Genomic DNA, 17,504 nt, shown 5'->3' with positions numbered 1-17,504 from the left:
TATAAATAGAAATCTTTTGTAACATTATAAATGTCTTTATGGTCACTTTTGATCAATTTAATGCATCCTTTCTAAATAAAAGTATCAATTTATAAATAAACAAACACAAATACATTTATATCTTACTGACCCCAAACTTTTAAACAGTAGTACACACATGCACATTCCTCACATAACAGAAATTGCGCAGAAATTGCACATTTAAATGCTGCACAAGGGCACAAAGGTGGTAGAGGAGCTCAGCAACACTACAGTTCATGGGTCACTGCTTCTGGGGTTTCAGTCCTGGACCCCCACTGGTTTACAGCTCAGATCATTAATCACTGTCACAAACCTGTTTGTAAGTACTGGTAAATAACCCACTTAGAGCAACCGACATAATGCTTTTTTATAACAACAGTCACAAACCCATCTGTAGGCAAGGTTTCAAGTGACTATGTACTTTATCACAGATGAAAGCATCAACGTTCCCTATCTTCCCTTCATTTATAAAGAGAAAATTTTCATCAAACATCATTTGAACCTGTACCATCTGTTTTGAGATTTAACCAAAGCTAGCTGCTCTGTCTGTTGGTGCCCAATGATGATTAATAAACCTCTTAACCGACTCCAATAATTACTCAATGCTTGTAAAATGTCCAGTGCGATCAATAAAAGTTACACATATTGAGATTAATTGTCAGTGCATGTGTATGGCATGAATGATTTCAGTGCACTCACGTTCTCCAATTGACTTTCTCCGCTGCAGGCATTCTCTTGCATTGTTTGTCCCCCAGATAAAAGTTGAGGTTTCAGTCTCAGAACGTAGAAAGTCCTAGAACAAATCAAATAAAAGGAGGTTTGTCATCATACAAATCATGAGACTTGTAAAATAAGATTACAACAGACACCACAAGACCACATGTCAACCTTTTGTCTCAAAATCCCATTTAGACTACTATCAGCTTACAAAAACATCTTGTGTCATTCTGGCATCAGAAACTGCATTTGAATAAACGTACTTGTCTTTTCATCAGTGAGTCTGTGGTCCTTGGGGACAAGCTGATAATCTAGGAACCAACAGTTCAAGTGCCAGTTTTGCATGAAAAAAGAAATTATGGCTGCTTTCAAAAGCATAGACTGCAGTGTGCCACAAATATTCTTGAACACACTAAGCTGTGTCACATTTCTTATTAAGTTTAGGATAATCATTCTATGCATTTGATTTGACCTTGAAATTATTGTGCTCATTTCTTAAATTAGAGCTTCATAAATTATTCATAAGGCAGACCAAGCTCTGTCCTATTTGAAGTTGGCAAGTTCTACAAAGTCACTTGTTTTACAAAGTCACTTTCAACAAGGCAGGAAAAAACAAACTGAATCTTTGACAGATGCTTGCTACTTTGAATTTCTTCTAGGCATCCTCGGTTTTAAAATAAGCATGTACATCTATCATCGAGATTCCTAACTGTGAAGTATTCTAGAACCTTAAACATGCTATAATATTTCCAAAGGTGGGTGATTATTCATGCCAATGCATTATTACTTGAGTAGGCAAGTCTTTTGTTGCAGGCGCAATTCTGCTGATTTGAAGAAAAACTTCTGTAATTCACAAGGTGAAATCATTATTTTCTTTCTCTGGTTTCCTCCTTTTTATGTTCTGAAAACATAATCAATACAGAACAGCACGAAACTGAATATGGCCGAAAGCAATAGCGTGCAGGGAGTCTTGTGATGGACTAGCTGTGCATTCAGGGAGTTTCCCTGCTTGTGGCTCAAGACGCTGGGTTGGCTCCAGCTCCCCACGACCCTAATAAGGACAAAAATGTTTAGATTGGATGGATAGATGACTTCTTAAAAGATTTATTTTAAAATACAGTTAACAACTTTGAAGGCATTTTTTGTCAGCTCTTTGGGGAATGCAAAATTATTCTTTGTTTTAAGTTCAAGCTGTAGCTGAAATCAACAGACTTAGCACAAATATACAGAATGTGATGAGCTAAATTGCGAAATGAAAACATACTGCACACTAAAACAAAATTTGGAAAGAATGCTATAAACAATCTCTTCTTACAGAGCATTTCCCTAGTCATAATGCAAATAGCTGTGCAACATGAAATGTCCAAGGAATGAATTTTTTTTCCCCAAATAGTCTTCATAATCTGAAGTCTCTATCACCATCTAGTGGCTATATTGTAGCAGAATCAACTCACATTCCCGTAAACATGCTGAATCTGCAGCAAAAATGAATGTAAACCTTTTATATTATTTCAAATAAGAACATTACATACAATGTATTCATGAAACATTAAGTATAATTCAGATCTTGTACTAAATGTGAAAGTTTTCTGACCACTCTTCATCTAGAAATTTCGGTCGTAAAAGTACTACAGCTCCCTTGACATTGTACTATTTACAGTCTCAGTGCTGAAAATGTATACTCGCTCTCAGACAATTATTTCCCCAGGCAAATATTTCTGAGTATCACAGGCTATAATAGGCATATGTCAATTATTGTTTATGGAATATTTTCCATGGGAAGCACAACACAACCTTTACCACATTCTTTTCGGCCAAAGTTTGCCAAAGAAATCCATCAAGCACTGGTAACTGATATGATCACACACAACCCACGGCATCCTCTATAAAATAAATGTAAATAAGTCTTTAATTCTTGCATATGGCATGTTGATGCTTTTAATCAAAAGTTATTTTCGTCATGCAAGGAAGAATGATATTTGTATGCTTGGGAAATGTTTACCCTGCAAAGGCAAAAGCCATGTCATGTTATACTGTATATGCAATTGCAAATCTAACGTATACAAAAAAGATAACCATCAAGAGGAAACCAGAGGGATTCATATGTACATTTATCACACTGCAGCTCACATAAACCCACATTATAGTCATATAAATCAACTTTTGTATATCAGCATTGCCATTACTGCATCTTTAAATGTCAGTAACTCCCATGTTGCCTCGCCATCTGTGTTTCTGCTGAGGTTATTGAACATTTAATGTGTCATAAGAGAGTTTTGGAAAAAATGGCTGCACTGTTTTCCTTTTGATGTTGTTCCAGGAATGGCTTTTCAACCTTTGCGCAAAGGATGTTAGATGAGGCATTTTAAATCACAATCTTAAAATGGAAAATGTGCAAAGGTTTTTTTATTCATTATATCCTGTGGGGGGAAGAGGAAAAGAGGATTTTTTTTTTTAGAGGTAAGATCAAGAAGCTGTCATGTTACGGTGCTCACAATAGAAGACAGCCTTGATATATGCTAATAGCAATCTAAAAAAAAAATCAAAGGATTAGTGATAGATCATCGGGTAATGAACTAAATGTAAATACAAGCAGCATCTTGTTAGAGACAGTAAATGTGATGAAGACAACCTTTTGCCATTAAAAAGTGCAAGATTTGAATCCTTGTCATTATGAGTTATACTGACACCTAGCTGTATGCATCACAAAAAAAAAAAAGCAATACCTAATACATATTAAAAATCCAAAAAGCCATCATTCATTTATTTAGTGAGTGAAATGTCTGATAAAAAGAGGGCTAAAATTAGTATGTGTGAAATAAGTGAAATGTCTTATAAAAAGAGGGCTAAAATAAGTGTATAAAGAAAAAAACAACCAAAAAAACAGTGCGCTTTTAACAAAAGAACAACCAAGACATGCCTAGATTGTCTGGCCTGTCATAGTTCATTCGTTCTTGCCACCGCCTGAGGGTCCCTTACTAGTTTGCTCTCATGTACCTCAAGCTGATTTAACGAATGAGGATTAGCCAGGTACTGTAGATTCTTGTATGGGCATATGCCCCCAAATAACATTCATATGATGTAAAAAGCAAACTGTCAACTTTGGCACACTGTGATGAGATCAGATTGACCTTTAAAGCATGAATTTATGTAATTCATTGGGTTAGCATGAAACAACAGCATGAACATGTGCTTGTCTCGAGTGCCTGGATCAACAATTCTCAGACATGCCTGCACTTTTTCCAACCAAATTTAATGTTTGAAATAAAATATTCTACCTTAATTGTACCTAATGAGGGCTCAGACTATACACTGTGGAAACTGATGGCAAAGGAGCAGGAAAAAATGTCTGTTACCAAGAGCAATCAAAACACTGCCAACTTCACCCATCCCTAATATTTCAGTGAACTACAAAGAGCCATTTGCATGGGAGATGTTTACACAAAGGTTTAAATGTTTCAATGCAACAAAGGGCATCGGACAGCCAACGAAAGGTGGATGTTTAAATTAAGTTTCCAGTAACCTCCGTACTCACAAGCCTTTGAAGCATAACATTCACAGTTCATGAGGGAGACGTGTTAGAGAACAGCAGGGATCTGTTCCCCTTACAAGTTTTAAGGCTGGTCATTACTAGTAATAATTACCCAGCGTAGCTATAAATGCAGCGATATTGTGCATTAAAATGTCATAAGGAACCAATTAGGAGCACAGATGTTTTAGAGGGGAAGGGTGGTGTCATCAATGACATCATTAGCTGGCCTTTTTGACATCATATATCATCGCACACCCTTTTGAACTTTTTCTTGTTTCAGAATCAGCATTTTTGCACATCATAAAAGCGCACACTGGATTGTTACACTTCTCGTTATTAAAAAAGACTGGATCGTAAAATGAAATTCTTGTTTTGACATCTTGTTCAATGTTCAAGTACACTCTGTGACTTTTTTTTTTTTAAAACTTGCTGTTAGATTTACATATGGCCAAAAACAGGTATGAAATTGCTGGTAAACTAGTGGGACTTTCCCAGATCTGGGGAATCTTTTTTTGCGTATCTTGAAGGTGTTCATTCATCAAGCTCAGGCTGCTTTGAATATGATTTCTAGGTTGTAACACAGAATGTATAACATGTTATGATGTGCATTAAATGTATACTTTTTTTTACAACTGGGTAATCTTATCTTATTTACTTAGTACTGTAATTTATTACATTTTTAATGTATATTTTATTAATAGTAGTAGTATTATATTTAAATTATTTATATTATAAATGATTATTTCTCATTTTTATATTATTCTTTTAATCTTTTTTGACTGGCATAACATAAGCATAGGCATACGCATAATGGGAGAAAAAAAGTTGTTCAAAAATCATTCGAATTCAAAACTGCATCTCTCCATACTCAAAACTAGTGGGTTCTTAGTGTGCAAAAATCATAACTTCATGTGACATGAAGTCAGAATCACTCTCACACAGTCATGGGCTTGCTTTTACACATGACTTCATTTCGTAGGGGAAACACTGACATGTGGAAAGAAAGCACAAGAGTGGCTACAGTATCCTCAGCTGGACATGAGCCCCAGTAAAGAAGCACGTGTGGACCATAATGCCTCACTCTTTACTATGATTATGATACAATAACACTTTCCGGTTTACTATGAGTGCAGGCTGCTTTAGGGTGCTCTATTTATAGATTAAAGGATGCAAAATCCACCAAATGTCTCTCTTTAAAAAAAAAAACCTTTGCATGCAGTGCACCGATGAGTTAGCTGAACAGGTCAGGTGCCCAAAAGTCACCTTGCACCTACCTCTCCTTTTCCACATGCCATAAAGCTCAAAAAGGAGACGTGCTAGCTGACAGTTCTAAACCAGATGGACAGCGAGAAAAGCATGAGAAGACAGGTTTGTAGGGTACAGAAACATTCTCTCTACACCTTTGGGAGGTACATATCGAAGAAAAAGGGAGTGAATAAAGTATGAATGGGAACTTACTCTTCTCCAGAAAGAGAAAAGGAACGGACAGATGCAATCCTCCAGAGACTGATCCCGATAGTCACTGCGATACAGTCCAGCTGAAACAGAACAGAATGTTTAAGTCCTCTTTGCTTCCTGTGACACTGTGCCTTGTGCTGTGATGCTCTTTGGTTTATGGACTGAAGAATATCAGAGTTCCCAGCCTCTCAGCCAATCAGAGCACTCAACTCTGTTTCCCCCCTCCCCTCCCTAAAGTTCCTCCAGCAGTAGCCAGCAGAGACTGGAGAGATGTTTTAAAAAGCAGGGGCCACTGCAGCATCACAGTGGGATGCTTATACGTCTCAAATTGTCAAGCACGAGAGCCACAAGAGTGTTTGTGTCCCCATGGGAATACTGCAATCAGCTGAGAATTTTCTTTTAGAAATGAATCGTTAAAATTGGACGCCAGACATCAGTTGTGCTACTCACACTGTTTACCTCTGTGGTCCCTTTGGAGTCTGCAGTTCTCATTTCACACGCCCTCTGACTGGTCTCTGCCTCGTTGTCACACTTCATGCTTCTGAAAAATGTAGAAGTCCTTTTTTATATAAGCATTCACCTTAAAGTCAATCAAGTCAAGTCAAGACAAGCAATTGGACATTTTCAGCATCATGGGGAAAAGATGTTGTTAAATGAACACAAGCTGATCGTTTGTGACAACATGGTCCAACTGCAAAAAGATGATTCATGAATAAACAGTGTAAAAAAAGAAAAATACAAAAATGTTTGGCCAAATGGGCTCATACTACATTTATAACATTTAAAAACTTTTTCTGTCCAGACACCTTGTCTTGAGCAACCTATTACATATATATACATACATACATACATACATACATACATATATATATATATTCACCTTATTTACTTATTTATATATATATATATATATATATATGGTGAAAAGATGTTCACCATAGACAATCAATATATATATATATTCACCTTATTTACTTATTCGCAATATTTAACAGCAAAATACTTGGTGAAAAGATGTTCACCATAGACAATCAACCTCTTGAAATCAATATTTAGCTGTCATTCGCAATTTCTTTCAAGCATTAAAATACACAGTCTTGTCCTTTGTTATTTTCTTCAAATACATTTTTGCTTCAGTTTATGCATTTGCTTCAAATTGTATAATTTTGTGATTTACCTCATAGTTAACTGATGTTTTCTATTGCTTTTAACTGTTTAATGAAGACATTTAAAAAATTTCCATGGGAAAAATATATCTGGAAACAAGGCCACTGAAATAGTGGGCAGACCATGGACAATGGTGGAAATATCTGACCAGTGAATGTCACAATCGACCAATCAGAATCAAATATTACAAAGCACTGTGTAATAAAAAAAGAAAAATATTTAATAAATAAATAAATAAATCACACACATATGGATCTAATCTGCTATATCATCAGTCTAGTTATCTCATCCCAGTAGTTTATGTTCTCAGGGTCTAGCCACCTTCAAGCGGGCAAGGGAAGCAAACAAATCATATTTTGTAATAAATTACTCTTGGATATCAAGCTATGAGTCACTCTAAATAAACTAATTTCTAACATTTTTGTGAGGCACTGTCTGGAGATCCTATGTGATATGTTTGTTATTGTTTACAGAACATTTAATGGGAAATTGAGTTTTCGGAGTATTACATTTATAGACACTGCAAACGTCAACGGGATTTATAAATATTGTGAACAGAGCACTGAGCTGTCTTTTTGAGCCATGTCTGTCATGATTTCCCATCTGCTCGAAATGTTTAGACACACAAACAGTCCAAACACAAACCTAGTAGACAAGCCCAGATGTATGATGCTGATGTCATCAGAATGTTGAAAATGCTTTATCCATCTTGATAAGGATACTTTATACAAAAATTAAGAAGGAAAAAGAACACAATAACAATGATCTATAGAAAACATTCTCGTTTTAAATCAAATGCGATTTTCATTTGAACGATACTAACAATTCAACCCTCCCTGAGTGTTGGATCACCATCAGTAAACAATTTACCACATCTGTTTGACATAATCCTTCAGTCAACAACATTTTAGCGACTATAAAAATTGGTTTGTCTTTGTTTGAATGCACATCCATGTAATTCAGTCCACACGATGATGTCCAAACATATTAAAATATATTGCAGTCTAGTCTCTACAGTGGCATTAAAGGGAAAAGAGTTGATTTTTTAAATAACTGATTTTTTTAAATTGATGAAGGGGGCTTAGCATGTTCATTAGTGCATTTAATTTTCACTGCAGTGTTTGACAGTAAGTTTTATTTAATTATTTGGGGACATTGAGAGGGGTTTCACTTTGCAAATTAATCTAATTAAGAGATCCCACCTCAAAATGACAAAGTACAAGGTGTAGAGGGGAAAGGCAGGGGTCTACCAAACAAATGTGAGCATTATTCACAGCAATCCAGATTTCTTCTGACCTGCTAGTTCACACATTCTGACATTCATGACCTACTTCTAACTGCTAGACCAAAATTAACCATGAAGCACTAGTAAAGAAAAAAAAATGCTTTAAGGAGAATTGTTATCCTGTTTTATGCGAGCAGGAGGCAGTCACTCATACGTGTTTGTTCTACTACAAAAACCCCTCCAAAAATATCACTTACCATGCTTAAATTTTCCACTGCACAAGGAAGTGGGTTTACTTTGAATGCACAAGCTTAGAAAATAAATATTATAAAATATTTTTAAAAAAAATTAAGACAGACATAATAAAAACCATGCTCAAAAATTAAAGGAGTACTCCACACAAAAATTCAAATCTGCTGAAAATGTATCCTCCCTTAAACCACCCAAGATGTATTTGACTTTGTTTCTTCATTGGAACGTATTTGGAGAAATGTATCACTTGCTCACCAATGACAGTCCAAACAGCTGATAAAAAAACATCACAATAATCCACATGACTCTAGTCAATAATTAAAAGCTTGTAAAGTGAAAAGCTGTGTGTTAGTAGTAAACAAATCCATCAAGGTGTTTTAACATTAAACTGTCACTTCTGGCCAAAATACCAGGCATTATCCATAATTACGCTTCCTCCAGGGAAAAAGTCCATCCCTTGTTATCCTTTCATATTTGATTTCTCTTGTAAACAGTGCTTGATCTGTGCATATTTCTCTCCTGATTCAGACTTTTTCACTGGAGAAAGCGAAATTATTGATAAAGTTTTTTTTTTTTTTTTTTTGCTTAGTATTTTAGCTGGAAGCAAAGGTTTGAAGTTAAAAATGTCTTCATGATGGATTTGTTTTTACAAACACAGCTTTTTGCTTCACAAGACGTTAAATGATGGACTGGAGTCATGTTGATTACTTATGGATTATTGTGATGTTTTTATCAGCTGTTTGGACTCTCATTCTGACAGCACCCATTCACAGCATCTTGGATGGCCTGAGGGTAAGTAAAATTTTCAGCACATTTTCATTTTCTGGTGAAATATTCCTTTAAGGTCTCAAAAATAAAAGTTTTATATCAATTTAAAAAAATAGAAGAACTTTATGGCTGCATTAAACAGCCAAATTAATTTAGGTTTATTGTGAGTTTATTTAAAAAATATACAAAATATTTTTCAGACCCTTTTACCCATTGACTGTTACTACATTTTACTCCACATGGGGGCGCTGTGATCTTATGGTGAGAACACAGAAACTATAAAAAGTTGATCTAAGTGGGTATTTAAAATCTTGCATCTACATTTAAAACATAACCCTAAATGGAGTCATACAACAGACTACTATTGTTTTTACATAGGTAATCAAATACAATAGATTAATGCATACCCCATCTGAAACTTTTTCTTCCCCTACATGTGTACAGGTTTTGAGAGATTTAGCTCACTTCTGGGGACAAATTCCCCAAAGTATAGCCAGCCCATAAGAAATGCAGTTAAAAATTTAAATAAAAACAGCAATATAAGTGAATACAGCATTTATTTTTTTTTCATAAATATTTAAAAGTTAATTAACATAATACATTTCCTTCTACAAAAATTGCAAGCTCCTGTCCCAGAAAAAAACATCCAAGACATTCATGATGGCAAGATATATATAATAAAAAAGGTAACCGAATTCCTGTCCTTCTTCACCAACAGAGCAAGATGAGAACAATGCATCGGTTCCTTCAAGGACAGTTGCAGTACAGCTACCATTCGCGCGATGTCACATGTGAAGGGTGAAAGACAGACATAAATATGCATTACGGAGATAGCACCTCGTGTACACTGTAGAATTTTCCCCACAGTTCTGCTTTTTATGAAGAAAGAGGAGGAAAAAGTTGCCGACTCTTTTCATCTTATTTACTGATATAGCCAAAAACAGGGACATAAATATATAAATACACAAAAAAAAAAAAAGGTCTAAAATGGCAATAAAAATTTTGTGACTAACATGAGTGAGGAGCTGGGAGGCTTCTGACTCATTCACATCTCATTAAATGGGAAGGGGAAACACGTCAGTATGCAGAAAACAATGAGGAAAATGAGTAGAAACAGGAGCAGCCCTCAGGGCAATGACCCAGAGTTCAACTCAAATGCCCAGCTCAGAAGGCAAGATCCAGCCCAGACTGCAACACACAGTCTGTACAGTAACGTTTTTCCCAGGGCATCAAGATAAATGTTATGGTGTACATATAAAGAGTCTTATAAAAATGTAGCCAAAAGGCAGTTTTAGGTAGATTGTCACTACTGATTGGTTAGTCACACTGCACCAGTTAATCTTTCTTGTGGTGTATGTCATTGTTGTTCTGCTGCATGGTTGAGTTTTGCAGGACTTTAGGAAGCCTTTTGCCTTTTGTGTATGCATGGTACCAGAAGTTGAGGAAGAGGAAGAGGAAGATGATGCCATACAGAGCAATGATGTAGATGAATATGGGGTACTGGTAAGGACAGTCTTTCATGAAGAAGTACTGGCTAATATGACAGGTTATGATGACAAACTGGATCTGAGAAAAGAGAGCACAAGCAAAAATACAAGTGTCAAATCCAACTCAAATCAGCTTTGTTGGTAGTATGAACAGCAAACAACTATATGGGACACAATTCTTAAAACAAGATCTAAATCACATCTATATGTCATTTGAAATCCAATTAAAATCAGATTTTCATTCTGATGCTATAGTAACTGATGCAGATAGACTTCATCACTTAGATTTTATCACTTACAAGTCCAAAAAACAAATAGAAATACAATTTAAAAAAATTAATTGAAACAAATGAATAAAAATACATAAATATATAAAAATAATTAAAACATTAAATAGATGAATAAATAAATGCATACCCAATTCTGATCATATCAATGGTAAAGAAACGGCAACAAAAGGAAATAAAAATGTTGTAATACATACAAGCTGGACTGAAGTCAAATGCTTCTTCCACCATAAAAACTTCTGGTAGGCAGGGCCCAGAGCTGACAGTCCATAATATGTATACATGATGACATGAACGATGCAGTTTAGAAGGGCGTGAAACGTCCCCAAACCACCTGTAACATCAAACCAAACACATGTCTACAGCAGTATTTCTCAATTCCAGTCCTCGCGGCCCCTGCTCTGCACATTTTGTTTGTTTCTCTTCAGACATTTGTACTATTTGACCATAAGAGCCCTGCAAAGTGAACATTCCGCCATGTTCCATTCAAAGGGAATTAAAGTGTGCGAGGCATGAATTTAAATTGTATTTATTTACATAGGTATATTATGTCACATTTCACACTTCTCCAGTAAGTTTCGTCTTTGTGTGAAGAAGCTGCAGACCGTAGCATAGTGCAAATCTGTGAATGAATGTTCCAAAGTGAAGAAAACTTCAACAGATTTCCCGTGCTCAGGGAGTAAGGAGCAATGAACACTGTGTAGGGACTAGTGGTCGACAGATATATCGCAAAGGCCGAAATTTGGCATTTTTCAAATATCGGCATTGGCCGTTTAGTTTTTCTGCTTGGTCGATGTGTTCGAGGCGGGACCTTTATTTTGACGGCACATCATACTTTTATTTTGACGGTGCTGAGAAAGGCAGCGCCTGAGCGCACACAGTTCACATTTCCCTCGTTTACTGTCGTGAATCAGAGGTAAAAAACGATATAAAAACTGTTCAGTTTCTTGCACAGACCGATCGTTTTGTGTCTTTACACATCAATGAATCGTCACGAGCCGCAGGGTTTAATTTGGTTTTGTTTGTGTGTTTTTTTTTGTTTTGTTTTTATTGTATGTTTTAGCCGTGATTCCCATCCACTTACATTACAAGACTGACAGACTGCAACGGTTTGAGCTAAAAATCTTGGTTTGTGTTCTACTGAATAAACAAAGTCACCTACATCTTGGATGCCCTGGGGGTAAACAGATAAACATCACATTTTCATTTCTGGGTGAACTATCCCTTTAATACTTTAGAAAAGTTTTTCAGTTAGAGTGTTTTCAGCTTGTTTATTTTCATATAAAAATATGGCATGCAGTTGCATCAAACAATGGTATAAATATCATTTATTGTAAATTGTGATAATCGTAATTAATAATTGCAATTACAATTTCAAGAGAATAATCGACAATTATGACTTTTGTCATAATCGTGAAGCCCTACATGAAGCTCTCTACTATCAAGATGAATCAGGTGAATAAAATAAGACAGACATACAAAATATGCAGAGCGGTGGGTCGCCAGGACTGGAAATGAAAACCACTGGTCTATAGAAATACATATTTTAAGCGCATTCATGCAATCATAGAAAAGACAAATCTATACCTGGAGAAAACCGGACTCCAAACCACCAAGTGAAAGGCATGATGGAATGATGGTAAACGTGTAGGAAGGTCACCTGATTGTGCTTTTTCCTTAGTACAAAGAAAATCTGACCAGAAGAGGCAGAAAAGACCCAGTGTTAACATCCGTTTTGTGCGATCTGATCACAAGCACAGCGCTAAATACAGTATAGGTCTAAATGGGGTGTTAAATGGCTGTGATCCACTCACTTAAGAGATGTTGTAATTTGAAGTTCCAATGAAAATCTAATTCAGCCTCCCCATTTCCATTATTTACTTTCCATTAAAGTTTCTGTGTTAACTGACAACATGCCATAAATGCTATAAAAAGAACTTAAGTTACATTGCACCTCAGGAACGAGATGCTAAAAATGTTCTCTTCCATATTTCTGCCTAACCACTTAACAGGAGTTTTGTCTCTGACTCAAAATACGGCTATTTTCTTCCATTTTTCATGACCTGAGAGAACAGTAATATTGCTGACTGCGTGTGTCAAAGACATGACAGACAACTAGATGCTTACTGCCAAATAGTAGCAATTTAGATGTAATGAAACCAAGGTAATAAATATGAAACACTTTACTTACTGTGTCCAACATCTCAATGAACTTGGAGAAGTAATAGAGCCAGCAAGTCCATGCCATCTGGGGACAGAGAAATGTAGATTAAGCACAAATGCCCAACAAATTATTAAATACAAAACATGTTATTTAAACTATAACAAATTTGAATTAATCACTTTATTCATCAGATACAATGTAGTGAGCGCATTACATGGTCTGAATGGTTCTGTGTAACATTTAAGTCAAATGAAACCAACCACATCCAAGCCAAACAATTAAACCTGGAACCAGATTACAAGCTTTTCAAAAAAGCAGGTAAGGCGACATTTATTCTGTTCTCACCCTCATGGCTTTCGGCGATCGAGAGTAGTCTACCAGCTCACAGCCGAATGAATACCCTGTTCCCCAGCCTGACATCACAAACTGCAGAGAAGGAATATATACATCTGTAAGAAGCCTCATTGAAATTCAAGAACTACAGACCAATACATCTTTGGTCATAAACATTTATAAACTTGAAATAAAATAGTGCATTAAAAAAAAAATCTTCTTTTGTGACCCACAGAAGTAATACAATCATACAAGTTTAGAACAACACAAGGATGAGTAAACTGTCATTTCTGAGTAAACTGATACAGACACTGGTGTAGGTAAACTCAATTCCACCCATTTACACATTAACTTAATGTGTGACCTGTATGACACTAACATAAACTAAAACATAACTCTATCTAACGTTCATAAAAGTGTCTTTGTAAACTCCCAAGCAAAACAAAACAGGTTTGCCTGCTAGCAAACAGAAACAGATTTACCTCATAACACATGTAAAGAGAATAAGCCACAACGCTGAAATTATAGATGACAAGAACCCGCTTCAGATCAAACGGTTTCCTGTTCTCCATTAATCTGGGCCCCAGTGACATCACAAAGTAGATGTAAAATACAATAATAAGTGTTTGTGGGAGCGGCGAGGACATGAGCAGCCAGTCTTTTGTCCTGGGGTCTGAAATCACATAAGAATTTCTGCACTCCATGTAATGTCTCCATGCACTGTAACATCTATAGTAACTGCATTAGTCTGTCCATTAAGCTATGTTTGACACTGCTGTTGTTGTGCACCAAAATTCTCTAAAATTCAAAAATGTATTGATTTAAAGCAGAGAAAATGAATGTGTTTTTTACTTCTGAAACCTGACTGATGCACGAGTTGTTAAGGCTTAAATGTGTGTGGTCATACATTAATATTTTGATTTTCTGATGCCAGAAACCTTCTTACCTGCATCTTTGATCCACTTGTCATACAGCTGTGCAGCTGTGGATGTGAACTCACAGAACACCATCACTGCCAATGGTCAGAGCCTAAGGACACAAACACAAAGTGTACGTGTGAAATAACCCTTAAGAGATGAATGAAGACTATTTATTTTACCATCTACAGAATCTAGTAAAAAAAAATATGTTTTATATTTAGTGCATTTAAAAGAAATTCATCCCACGAGTTAAGTCTGACACATCGAGTCACATTCTAAAAACAAATATTTAACTTAAATGCCACGTTATTCAGACTGAATTTGTAATTGTGAACAATCTTGAATTACACCTTCACAGTACTGCTCCCTTCTTGACAGTATGACATGATGTGATGTAGAACCTAAATGCTCTAAAATGAAGCAGGAAAGGTCCGTGTATGGTGGCGCCATGAAAGGTTGTATTGTGGTAAGAAAACACAAGAATCCTCCATCCTCCAGAGTTGAACAAGTGGGCAAATGTTGGGACACAATGGTCAGCAGTCAGTGTATGTTCAGGACAGGACAGCACATCAAACCACGGGGGTGGGTAAACGAAGATATGCAGAGCACAGAGAACAATGTACAGTAATATACCAGAAAACAGCTGAACTCAGAGATGCATACAATGGAGACACTCAGTTGATCTCGACATGATACCATTACCTGACAAGTGCATTTCAAATTGAATTATTCTATAATGAACATACATGTCTGTGGCTGTGTATTAGGGGCACAAAAACAAATTTTATTCATGACAAATGAGTGCTGAAATTGCAAAAATTACTTTGATGCTTCCAAGATCTGCATCAATTTATAGCGTTTATGGAGATAAGAATTTAATTTCCTACAAATAAAAGGTCACCATAACCAGATTTATAATTGGACACACACAGGACATTTCATCTTTATGCTATGAGTTCAAAAAGGATACAGCACATGCATATAAAAATTACATTAAATATGTGTTAAATAACTGATAACTTTAAGTTCAAGGGCCATAGGCCTGTCAAATCGATTAATCGTGATGAATTGCACCCAAAATAAAAGTTTGTGTGTACCATATTTATTTATATGTATATATAATAACACATATTTATGTGTGTGTGTGTGTGTGTGTGTGTATATATATATATATATATATATATATATATATATATATATATATATATACACACACACACACACACATTATACATATTATATATTATACATACATATTATATATTTCTTAAATATATATACATGTGGGTGTGTGTATTTGTATATACACATTAACTACAGTACACACACACATATTATGTAACATAAACTTTAATTTTGGATGCAATTAATCGATTTGACAGCTCTAAAATAAATAAACGAATAAATAAAATCACTAACTCAGCAGCAGTACATGAACAGGCATCATTCTAGTGAAGCATCAACCAACCAAAGTGTTTTTTTTTTTGTTTTTTTATCCTCCCTCAAACACACTTTAATGTTTGAAGAGAAACAATGTGTTTGAGGGCATACTGGTCCAGTTATCTGGAGGGAGTTGCTTGCCTAGATACTGTAATCTTTAATACAAGCTTCAACACGCCTGTTGCCATGAGACGGGCAGGTTGCAGGTGTGTGAGGAGGACACTACCTTCCCTCCACACAAGTGCATTCAGCACTGGCAACGGAGGCTGAACTGGAAAACCCAATACTAATCAAAACTAAACATAATATCTGAAATTTTATGATGTTTGAGTGAGGGAAATGCTCTGTTGGCTTAGTGTTTTTCCATAGCCATAGGCAGAATTCTCTGTTGGTAAACTTTCAGCAATTGATAAACACAGGTAAATTAAATTAAATTCCCAGCATTACAAACAACTTGATTAATGACCCCAGAAAATGTCGACCATGCAAATGTATAAATTCAATTCCAGCGCTGGATTTAGCAGAAATAATCTTGCTCTGAAAATCTGTGCATATGTGTGAATATTAATCTCTTTAATGACTCTAAATTTAAATAATAGTTGTGTAACCATTAAGAAAAAAATATCATTAAAACAATTTATACGTGGTTGTTACAAATACACACACACACACACACACGCACACACACACAATTAAATATCTAAAATATATTGTTTTCGAGGTTCAGTTATGCACACATTATGAAAAGAGCACATTAGCATTCAAAAGACGCCACCTGTGCTCTAATATAGTAGCTCCTTTAGTGACCATAACCAAAAAAATAAATACCTTTGATGTCTATCCATAATAACAAAGTTTACTAATAAAAATGACTCAAAATATTAAGCCATACTGGAATTAATTACCAGCGTTTTAACAGGGAAGGCAGAATTTCATAATCAATACAAGAAATCAACATCATATCACATATGGACTTCACAAAAGAATGCAGGTGCGCGTGCACCTTTCTTACCGTGACAAAACAGAAAAAAGTTCAGATATGTATTTCCACGCACACTTTGTGAGGTCCTCCCGCTCTGCGTTCACAAGGATGCTTGCCTTCTGCCTCTCGGCCAGGTAAAGTGGTCCAAAAAGTAAAAGCTAATGGTTTGACCACACGACTTCCATCAATTTCTCTTTCAGACGCGAGCGTTCCGTCTTCACTCAGATGAGTGGGCGGTGGGCGGAGACGTTCACCTGATTCTGAGACTCAGGGCTCTGATTGGTCAAATGTCGCATCAGGACTCGCAATACCTGCACGCTATTGGCTGCATGACTGCCATGTAATAAAGAAATTTAGGAGATCAAAAGTATAGTGTCAAATTATTGTGACATATTAATGATGCCACAATATATTAATTTATAAAATTCTCTAATAATATGTTCCATATTTTCTGTACAAAAAACCAAACTGTTTTAAAGCTCAAAAATAAAGCGTAAACTTTTCATTGATCATCCCACTGAAGTAAAAACAAATATGTTCAGCATAATCACAAAGCATTTTTTACACTTAACCTTGGTATTCATTGGTTCTAAAGATATGAGAACTTGTTGTTCACATCTATGTGAAATACAAATCCTGCAGAAGTGAAGCTCAAGACAATGTAAAACTTAAAATCTACAGGCAAATCAGTAGGTGACAAACAATGGAAATACTCGACATCCATCAGACTTTTTTATGTCCATTCACTACA

General features: G+C 35.7%; 2 protein-coding genes across 4 annotated transcripts in view; both read right to left on the bottom strand.

The window, feature by feature from the left end:
* Positions 1-6,307, bottom strand: part of LOC109094532 (cAMP-specific 3',5'-cyclic phosphodiesterase 4D-like) — a 116,199-nt gene extending 109,892 nt beyond the window's left edge. Inside the window, exons 1-3 of one of the 2 annotated variants that reach the window (XM_042761939.1) lie at positions 6,179-6,307; positions 5,729-5,808; positions 721-814 (exon numbers count right to left, since the gene is read on the bottom strand). In XM_042761939.1, coding sequence (XP_042617873.1) covers positions 721-814; positions 5,729-5,808; positions 6,179-6,265 — 261 coding nt within the window. In that variant the 5' untranslated portion in view covers positions 6,266-6,307. The remainder of the gene's footprint in view (positions 1-720; positions 815-5,728; positions 5,809-6,178) is intronic. The other variant, XM_042761940.1, reaches the window with a different exon arrangement.
* A 3,366-nt stretch (positions 6,308-9,673) lies between these two features.
* LOC109107243 (elongation of very long chain fatty acids protein 7-like) lies at positions 9,674-17,429 on the bottom strand. 2 transcript variants are annotated; one of them, XM_042761935.1, is made up of 8 exons: positions 16,827-17,429; positions 14,358-14,440; positions 13,894-14,084; positions 13,424-13,504; positions 13,106-13,162; positions 12,502-12,607; positions 11,112-11,248; positions 9,674-10,706 (listed from the first exon to the last, which is right to left on the bottom strand). In XM_042761935.1, the coding sequence occupies exons 2-8, from the start codon at positions 14,419-14,421 to the stop codon at positions 10,476-10,478; spliced, it is 867 nt and encodes a 288-aa protein (XP_042617869.1). In that variant the 5' UTR covers positions 14,422-14,440; positions 16,827-17,429; the 3' UTR covers positions 9,674-10,475. The 2 variants fall into 2 exon arrangements, with proteins under 2 accessions (XP_042617869.1, XP_042617868.1); XM_042761934.1 differs by having other exon boundaries at positions 9,675-10,706; positions 16,784-17,429.
* Between the last annotated feature and the right edge of the window lie 75 nt (positions 17,430-17,504).

This window comes from Cyprinus carpio, chromosome A8 (genome assembly GCF_018340385.1).
Source record: "Cyprinus carpio isolate SPL01 chromosome A8, ASM1834038v1, whole genome shotgun sequence".
Lineage (NCBI taxonomy): Eukaryota > Metazoa > Chordata > Actinopteri > Cypriniformes > Cyprinidae > Cyprinus > Cyprinus carpio.
This window is presented reverse-complemented; position numbering and strand designations above follow the sequence as displayed.

Bases quoted from the DNA above. Each gene is read 5' to 3' on its own strand.
- LOC109107243 (XM_042761935.1), bottom strand. From the start codon at position 14,421: ATGGTGTTCTGTGAGTTCACATCCACAGCTGCACAGCTGTATGACAAG. The intron at 13,505-13,893 runs GTAAATCTGTTT...CCTTCTCTGCAG, and splicing joins CTCTTTACATGTGTTATGAG to TTTGTGATGTCAGGCTGGGG. The intron at 12,608-13,105 runs GTAAGTAAAGTG...TCTTCTGGTCAG, and splicing joins TCATTGAGATGTTGGACACA to ATTTTCTTTGTACTAAGGAA.